Source organism: Chanos chanos, chromosome 5, assembly GCF_902362185.1.
Source record: "Chanos chanos chromosome 5, fChaCha1.1, whole genome shotgun sequence".
Lineage (NCBI taxonomy): Eukaryota > Metazoa > Chordata > Actinopteri > Gonorynchiformes > Chanidae > Chanos > Chanos chanos.
The window spans coordinates 47,859,437-47,869,256 of NC_044499.1; the positions used below are offsets into that span (position 1 = coordinate 47,859,437).

A 9,820-nucleotide genomic window follows, 5' to 3' on the forward strand; every position below is an offset into this window, starting at 1 on the left:
CTCTCTCTCTGTGGTTTTCTCTCTCACTCTCGCTCCATCTCCTACTGGTCTCTATCCCCCCTCTCTCTCTCTCTCTTTCTGGCTCTTTTTCTCTCGCTCTGTACAACGCACTGATAGGCTCTCCTGATGCGCAGACAATTTATCTTCCTCATCTCCAAACCAGAGTAGGACTACTTCAGTCATCTCTATTGATCCCAGAGAGCGGACTGAATTTACTGCTGTGGTTTGGTTTTAAAGAGAACTCAGACAGGAGAGAGAAAGAAAGAGAGAGAGCGAGAAAGAGAGAGAGAGAGGGGGAGAGAGAGAGAGAGAGAGAGAGAGAGAGAGAGAGAGAGAAAGAGAGCGAAGCCAGGACAAACTCTCGACCAAAAAAGAAAGAAAGAAAGAAAACAAACAAAATCAGGCATCACTTGTGTTGAGGAAGCAGGCACTGTGGCCAGGCTGCCATGGATGCGAGATGGCATTGTTCCTCATCCCAGGTAGTTTCTTTTTACACAGTAATTCACAATGTAGCCATCTTCGCATGCAGAGGGCTTTTCTTTTTCTTTCGTTATTTGTATTCCACCGCCTGAATCCATCCACTTTTCAGCATGCGCCTTTCTGTGTGGAGCACGACCGCACAGCTCTGTGCTAACACGGCACGAGGCAGGGGGGGGAGAGAGAGAGAGAGAGAGAGAGAGAGAGAGGGTGAGAGGGTGCTGTGAACATTTGCAAGCGCTCTGTGGAACTCTGTTTCTTTGTTCTAAATAAATAAATCAGTGCTTTTCTTTTTTCTTTTTTTTTTTTTTTACGCTCTCTGGCGTGTAGCGCTCTGTCTCCGTGCTCTTCGCTACGCATTAATTACTACCGCTTCCATTCCGTCTTGTCGTACACACCACCGTGTCTCCACAAGCACTCCATCTTCAGCCAGAATCCTCTCCCAGGCTCACCCCTTCCTGGCCGCTGTCCGAAGCCCCGCGCTGGCGCTGACGACAGTTGGTGTTTGTTTGTGAGGCATTTGCCACATGCATCTCATTACAGTGAAGATAAAAGTCACTGTTTTCATGGCAACAGGAGCGTTTAACGGGTTTTTTTTTTTCTTTTTCTTTTTTTGTTTAAATTTGAGTGTATAGGCACATCCTAATCTTGTGAATTTTGTCAGTTTTTACAACGCAGTTTGTCTTCTTCTGTCTTTGGCTTTGAGAACTGCTCTGAAATGACCATGTCAGTCGTTTGGTGCGGCAGGGGGGAGTGTGTGTGTGCGTGTGTGTGTGTGTGTGTGTGAGATCTATGAGGTGTCATAAGTGTGTTTGGGCTATGACTGTATGACCTTTGCCTTTTGACACTCACAGTCACCACATATAATCCGAACTGACCCTCAAAGTTTATTTGTACAACTTTTGACAAGAATTTCTGGAACTTTCCATTGGAATAGTGAAAAGTGGATGGCAGAAACTTGTCGAGGTTTTCATAGCACACACCCTGTCTGCCTGGAGCCGTTCTCTGCTCTGTCTTTCCGAGGCACAATCAAGTCTGTTTTACCATCAACTGGTGCATGGAAGTGGACAGCGTCTGTTCTACTGGCTATTCACTGTGTGAATTTATCCGTGGATGTTGTATTTTACCATTACCACTGAGTTATTTGTATCAGAAATCCTTCAGAGGGCTAGGTTTGTTTTAAAGGTTATACTTCGGGATATTTGTCAGAAAGATTCATGGAAAAGAATGATCCTCGGGTAGGCCTTAATTTGCATATTCATAATGACGGACGTCCACAGGCGAGTTCCGTTTTGTTTTGTTTTCCTGTATTTCTGACCCCGATCGTGATTAAAGGGCGGCCAGAGTAGAAGTGAAGGAATCTTCTAGAAGAACGCATCCCTTGCTTTTTAACAGCTTTATCAATGTCTTTTATATATTTCATCTGAATTCATCAAAAAGGGAGGAGATTAATCTAGGCCAAGAGGTGGTTCAAATGCTGATTTGCTAATATGCTACAACATGGCTCCCAAACTTTGTCCTTAGCCTGTGTGGAAAACATAAAGCACTGCAGTGCCTCACTCTCCATTCTTTATTCAGTCTCTTAACTGTCTCTGTGTGTGTGTGTGTGTGTGTGTGTGTGTGTGTGTGTGTGTGTGTGTGTGTGTGTGTGTGTGTGTGCGTGCGTTTTAACATCCACAGTCTCCTAGCCGTGTCAGCCGAATCCAGACAGCTTTAAACACAAGTACCACACTATGAATATTCACACAGAATTAGAGTTAAATAAAGCACGGAGACTTTGATGTGTCTGCTTTCCCTTCCTCACTCTTTTTAAGAGAGAGTGAAAGGGAGAAAGAGAGAGAGAGCAAAGAGGGAAAAAAAAACAACAGAGAGCGAGAGATAGAAATCAATGTTCCTCGCTTCTTGTGGGTCCCAGCAGTCCTGTAGATACAGTTTTTTTTTTATTTCCCATTATTTTTAACGGCCTGGATTCCGCGTCTCCATGGCAACAGGAGCGGGCGCGTTTTATGCTCAGGTATCATGTTAGCAGGGCTGCAACAGTGAGCAGACGCTTTCCGACTGGAGCGTCCCCAAGGAAAACCGGCGTTCCAGGCAGACATATCAATCTAAAGGTTCAGACACAGAACACACACACTGGGATGTACCGTGGGCAAACCCCAAAAAAATGTATTATTAAAGGCAGAGAAAGTAAATCAGCAATTTCATGTCAGAAATGGGTGGTGTCGTCTGTCTGGGGGAAGACTTGTTTATTGGTCGTTTGTTAGAGAGGATGAGTGAGGGAAGATGACAGGGAAGTTTTGGACAGTTGAGGGAGTCGGGTAAGGACACGGTGTGGTTTTGTCCCCGGTGGAGGCTTTCGTCGCTTTTCTCCGCAGGTCCGCGGCCTGCGCCGTGTCGCCCTCATTTTTCCCTCTGTGTTTCGGGCCGATTGTGACGGCGGCTATTGGCTAATTGAACGGGACTGCATTGAGGTGGAGCTGTGTAAGTGTGCCTGTGTGGTTTGTGACTGTGTGTGTGTGTGTTCTAATCCTCTCTCGTTAGTGCACAGTTGGTGCCTCCTCTCAGACACTGTTCACAGGCGAGCTGAAAGCTCTGTCTCACTGTCTTTCTCTCCCTCTCTCTGTCCATCTTTCTCTCCCTCTCTCTCTCCACACTCTCTTTCTGCTCCCACTTGTTTGGCTGTGTGTCAGACCCCTCGTGGTGCCTACTGGCAGGACAGTAATTAAGAACAGGAGAAAGATAGATAGAAAGAGAAAGAGAGACACAGCGAGAGAAAGAGAAAGAGACAGAGAGCAGTAACGCGCACGAGTGTGTGTGTCTGTGTGAGTGTGTGTGTGGCTGCAGATGATTCTCTCCCAGCTCGCCCGCTGGTTCTGGTCTGCGTGTGGTAATTCATTTTTAGGCTGGGAAAAACAGTTGTAGCCCATTTCTTCTCTCTCTCTCTCTCTCTCTCTCTCTCTCCTTGTGTCTCCCTGACCATGTTGGCACAGCTGGTGTGTGGGTAGAGGGGACTGAGAAAATTTGGCAGATGGGTGGTTGAATCCGTGGTCTTAGTCATATTTGACTTTTACCGACTCAAAGACCATCCTTTCTCCCGCTCCCTGCTTGTATAACACCAGATCTGGAAGACATGTAATTTAAAGGTTGAGATTTTGCTGGGAGACAGCCTTTGGTGTTTGTTTATTTATTTATTCATTTATTTATTTATTTGTATTATTATTTTTTCTTTCTCTCTCTCTCTTGTCAGACAAACGCGGCTGTTCGAGATTTGAGAATCAGAGCTGAAACTCTGAGCAGGGTTTCACTCCCTTTTTTCGCTCACAGAATGTTCATGCCCCCCCCCCCCCCCCCCCCCCCCCCCCCCCGGGGGGTAAAAAAAACGGAGAGCGGGGTCCGGGGTCGAGCCTCTGCAGAGTCCAGAGCCCTGTAGCCCCAGTGCTCCATCCAACTCCATGTGTTCATATCCCACAGCGCGCCCCAGCCCCAACCCAGCCAGCCTCCCGCATCTGAATTATTCACCCGTGCTGTGACCTACTTGCAGGATGTAGCGAGCGCTGGAAGTTAAAGAGATATCGCTGAGAGGGAAAAAAAAAAAAAAAAAAAACGAACAGAATATTCTCTCAGCCTTCTACAGCGTACCCTCCTCCTCTTCCTTCTTTTCATCCCACTCACTCTTTCTTCTCCGGTCCTTCTCTTCTGGCTCCTTTGCTCTTTTTTCTTCTTCTTCTTCTTCTTCTTCTTCTTCTTCACTTTCCATCCCTCCCTCCGTTTTGTCTCCGTGGTCTGGATCCGATGATGAGGGTGATGAGGGGGTGTGATTAGTGTGGGCATTGAATGCACATCGAGGTGAATCGATGGCCCCACCCCCTCCCCAACACCCCCACCCCCTTCCCACCCCTCCCACTGACACAGTCTCCCAGCTCTGTACTGGGAGATCAACTACAACCATCAAACTAGAGAACAATTACACTCTTCAGCTAATGAAATACAGAGGGAGAGACAGAGAGACAGACAGAGAGAGAGAGAGAGAGACAGGGGGTGTGAAAGTTGGCGTGCAATGGACACCGTCAGATGGGGTTTTTTTTTTTTTTTTCATCTCTTGTAGAGCATTTTAGAATGCAGCGCCAGCGTTCGCCGTTACTCAGGATTCAACATTCCGACACCGAGAGTATACCAAGTTGATTACCGGGTTGCAAAACAAACAAACGAACAAAAAAAAAAAAATCACGCTGGACACCCGGCTTTGGGATCTCTGTCGTTGCTGAATATTGGCATGGCTTTTTTTCCTTTTGGAACTCTGGCTGGATTCGAGGCAAGAAGAACAGCATGAGTTTTTCTCTTTATTCATGTGGCGTTTGTGTGTCTCTAGTCCATTACATCAGAGATTGAGAAACACGTGCAGAGAGGATCGTGGGATTTGATGTTCTTTTCGTGTTGTGGCTTCTGTATGGAAATGTTTGTCGTGGTAAATGCTAAAGCAACATGTATATATAGATTATGCGGAGATTTTGGTGCTTGCGTTTTGCAGTCTTTGTGTGTGAGGAGGGAGAGTGCGCCTTTAGCTATTTGTCTGTCTGAACAGAATGATGTTGATCTGTGCTGTTAAAATGAAGCTTGGCTTAGTTACAACATACCTGGAGTGTAAACTGCACCTTTGGAGTCGTCTGATCTCCGGCAGTCTTATTTAAAGGAGTATTTTGGGGGGAGAAGTTGTGTGGAAGGGTGTGTTTGGGGCCTGTCTGTGTCGCACGCAGGACAGAGTGAGCCTGTGAAAGGCAAACAGATGGCTCATCTATGCCTCGGTTGTGACAGGGCTTAAATCATGCCTGTTCTTAGCTGGAGAAACTGTCTGCGGACACAGACACATTGCTCAGACGTGTAAACGAACAACAGACCGGAAGATATGCAAGATCTGTCTCTTTTCTCTCTCCTTTTCTCTCTCTCTCTCTCCCTCTCTCTTTCCTTCTTTCTCCCTCTCTCTCCCTTTCTCTCTCTGTCTTTCTCTCTATCTCTCTCCCTTTCTCTCTCCCTTTCTCTCTCTCACCCTCTCTCTCTCTTTCTCTCGCTCCCTCTCTCTTTTTCTCTCTCACTCTCTCTCTCTCTGTGTTCTGTCAGTATTTCTGTAGCAGAGGCCTGAGGCTAAGAGAGAGAATCATGAATGGGTAAAGAGCTAACTGGGTTACATGTGGAAGGCTGTCGCTAGTGCATCATGTGTTTGTGTACTGTGCCAGTTAAATCCATTAACTCTCTGTTTTCAAGTGCTTTCTATTCCTGTTTCAGTTGTGATCTACTTCTTTGTCTAAGGATACAAATCTAATTTCGGAGCTTATAATGACATCTTTACATTAAGATGACATTTTAGTTTGTGTGTGTGTTTGTGTGTGTGTGTGTGTTTAGGTGATATTACTCCACTAACCCTTTCTTTCTTTCTCTCTTTTTCTCTCTTTCTTTCTTTCTTTCTTTCTTTCTCTCTCTCCCTCCTTCCTTTAGGACGACCTGCTGGTGGCGTCCGCTGAGTGTCCCAGTGATGATGAGGACATCGATCCATGTGATCCCAGTTCAGGTGGGTTAGGTTAGTCAGCGTCTTTCTTTTCTCCCAGTTCAGGTGGGTTAGCTTAGTCAACATCTTTCTTTTCTCCCAGTTCAGGTGGGTTAGGATAGTCAACATCTTTCTTTTTTCCCAGTTCAGGTGGGTTAGGTTAGTCACTGTTTTTCTTTTTGCCCAGTTCAGGTGGGTTAGGTTAGTCACTGTTTCTCTTTTTTTCCCAGTTCAGGTGGGTTAGGATAGTCAACATCTTTCTTTTTTCCCAGTTCAGGTGGGTTAGTCAGCGTCTTCGTTTTTTCTATTATTCCTCTGTCATGGCTCTTTTGTTCTTTTCATTTTTCACTGCTGCACTGTTTTCTTTTTTTTTTTTTTTCCTCATACCACTCATTCAAGTGTATTTATTGAATTTATCGCCCGGAGAGAGAAATTAGAGAGAGTTTTTGTTGTGCAAAGTTTGATTGCTTTCAATAGAATACTTGCGTCTTTTTGGTGAAAAGTTACTTGATTTGACATTTTGCTGTTTCTTTTATGAGTCAGAAGCATAAATCAAGCATTGAAATCATTTCAATGCCAGATGGCTTGGTTACCAAAGGCAATGAGAGACAGACATACCATGTAACAGTAAAAAAAAAAAAAAAAAAATAATAATAATAAAAATAATGAGAGAACAGCCATACAGATTCTTCCAGGGGCCCTGCTCTCTGGCTGTGCTTTGTGATGTTAACCTGATTCAGACAGGATTGACACAGGATTACAGGAGTCCTTTGATAATCTCACGAATGTCAGTCCTCCTCAGCTGAAGTCCTTTTGTGTCTGTTAATGTGGGTTTATATGGTACAAGAACACTTTGGTGACATCCAATACGGTATTGCCTGTCATCTCAAATTATATGTCAGTAAACGTTACCCACAGGGGATTAGATTTCCTGAAGGCAGTTGTCAGAAGAATTGACTGAAGTTCTTAGTAAAAAATGACCCATTTTATTGAAACGGGTAAATATCGGCAGGTTCACATGGGACTGAAGTTGTGAAAACGTCAGTGGTCGTTGCAGATTGAACAAGCTCCCAATTTTCATTTTAATGTGTAAACTGGTCTGCTGCTGTCAGAGCCTACCTTGAGTCAGGGAAAACTAATCTCACACTAGTCCTGCCTAGATTTTCTCTCTGTCCTAATCCAACACGTCTGATTCTGTTCCTGCTGAGGTTTGCGGAGGGCAAAGAACCTGCACCCACCATCACCTTCCACAAGATTCCTTATTGATTACCCCGAAAGCCGAGTTTTTCTTACCGTTAAAAAAAAAAAAAAAGACAAAATATTTGATTTTTTCAAATCCCAGGTTACATGGAGTTTGTAGATTTCCTGATCTGCGGTGGTTGTGTTAACTCGCTCTGTTCTGCGAGAGGGCAGGCTTTAAAACCAAAGACGCTGGGCAGGAGGAGATTGATGTGGGAAATGAGAGACTAGAAAAGGCCACTGAGCACAGATGTGTAAAACACCCGCCATTTTTCACGTCTCCCAGCCGTCTGTGCGTTCCGTTGGTCCGTGAGCTGTGAACGGTTTTCCTTAGGAAAATAAAGAAAAACAAACCAAAGGTTAACACAAACTCCATTTTCCTTGCCAGCACAATCACGGTGCCAGGTCACCCATGAAATACAGATGTATTTACATGGGCAGTAAAGGCGTGACTGTGAAATAACGAGATTTTAAGTGGAAGGCCCTTTCCTTTCCTCAACTTTTCAAGTACCTGTGTGGTCAGTGTTTTAGAAAGAACATTGCAGAGGATCTTATTGCTAAATGAGATTAATCGCAGACTCTGTGGCCCCATAACGATGTTAAGGATACAGGACAGAGACAGAGCAAACCAAGTTCCTGGACCAAACTTTTCTCTCTTCACTATGGCGTCTCTGTTTATCCTTAGAATTACAATAGACCATGATGTAATTAAAACTAGATCAAATCGTATTCTGTCAGGAAACATGTTTACATCTCTGCAGTCTGAAACCCTAAAGTCAGCTTATACATGAGCTACATTCTGTAAACACCCCCCCACACACACACACATACACACACACACACACACACACACACACACACACAGGAATTCTGGTCCAGTTTTTATGTGTTATCATCTAATTTTCCGCATAGCCCGCTGCAGGGCTGAAAGCTGGGGCCACGTTGGTGACAGTATTTAAATTACTCGTTTCAGGTGTCATTTGACTCCGCTTTTACGCGCTGCCCGAAGCAAACTAGCATAGTGCATTACTCCACTCTCTCAATGACTCATAAATCAACGGAAATCACACGGCAGATTGCTATCTCTCTGAGGGCATGTAAACAGCTAGAAAAGGAAGTTCACTCACTGGTCAGAGAAGATAAGACACATGTGACATATCTCATTTGATTCCTCTGTCTCTTGATATCAGAGCTGCGTATTTCAAAGAATTACTCTGTGATGCTGTAGATTCAGTCTGATTCATGCATGGTGTCAGTATGAGGTAACTTCACAGAGATGCGAACCAATAGACTGTGCTTGGATACAGCGACACCAACAAACACTGTAAACACACGCTGTTTTGTTTTTGACCGTGTGCCGTGGACGTTTTCATGGAACTCTGTGTGTGTGTGTGTGTGTGTGTGTGTGTGTGTGTGTGTGTGTGAAGACAGTCAGTTTTTCGGCAGGAAACTAGGAGGGGGGGGGGACATTTTAGGCCTGTCATGTAACTTGTAGATGTAGCCGCCGTGGTTCGGTTGGTCGGGCACTCGCCTCGCAACGCGAGGGTCAGGGGTCCAAGCCTGGCTGAGCCGCAGCAGATGTCAGCAAGGGCACGCGGTCAAGTGCTACGCTGCCACGCCCAAAGTCCCTGCAAAGGGCACCGCCTTAGCCCCTATACCAAAAAAGGGGAGTCCCTGGCATAAAACAGGAAACAACAACATGCAAATTCTAGATCCTTATTATGTTAGTTAGCTCAGTGTGGGAGGTAACAACAGCATTGAATATGTCAAGAGGATTTGAGGCATTTGAGGGGGGAAAATAATCCAAAGTATGAACCTGAAGGGAACGGCTTGTGTAACATCTGCTTGTTTTTCAATTTTGACTTGATTGAGCTTTGACTTCCTTGATTGAACACGATCGTTCGCTTTGAACTGTCTCAGCAGAATCGATGGAAGTTGTCATCAAAGGTTGTAGAGGTTGTTTGTGTTGTTTATTTGTTTTTAACACAAAAAAAAAGAAAAGAATGCTTTTTTTAACAAACAGCCGCCACTTTCATCTCCCCCACAGCCCACCCCCCCCTGCCGGAGACCAAAGGCTACCCCACCTCTGACGTCATCCGCGAGTCCAGCAGCACCACCGGGATGGTGGTGGGCATCGTAGCGGCGGCTGCCCTCTGCATCCTCATCCTCCTCTACGCCATGTACAAATACCGCAACCGCGACGAAGGCTCCTACCACGTGGACGAGAGCCGCAATTACATCAGCAACTCAGCCACGCAGCCCAACGGAGCCGCCGTGAAAGAGAAGCCCATCGGGGTCGCCAAAATCTCCAGCAAGAACAAAAAGAATAAGGATAAGGAATATTATGTCTGATCGCACTGATGTTCTCCCTCTCTGTCAAAAAAAAACAAAACAAAAACAAAAAAACGTCACTCACTGAAAAAACTCATGAGCAAAGAGGGAGAAACCAAACCTTGTGTATAGTGATAAAGAAAAGAAAAACAAATACTGTCTTAGTTTTGTCTAAGACATATTATACTGTTACTAACAATGGAACAAAAATGTACTTTATACTTAAGCACTCAA

At 45.1% G+C, this 9,820-nt stretch overlaps 1 protein-coding gene across 4 annotated transcripts in view; it reads left to right on the top strand.

The window, feature by feature from the left end:
* nrxn1a (neurexin 1a) overlaps positions 1–9,607 on the top strand; it is a 135,758-nt gene extending 126,151 nt beyond the window's left edge. For all 4 annotated transcript variants that reach the window (XM_030773339.1, XM_030773338.1, XM_030773337.1 and 1 more), the window contains 2 exons: positions 5,968–6,049; positions 9,303–9,607. In XM_030773339.1, the coding sequence (XP_030629199.1) occupies positions 5,968–6,049; positions 9,303–9,607 (387 nt within the window). The remainder of the gene's footprint in view (positions 1–5,967; positions 6,050–9,302) is intronic.
* Positions 9,608–9,820: the final 213 nt, after the last annotated feature.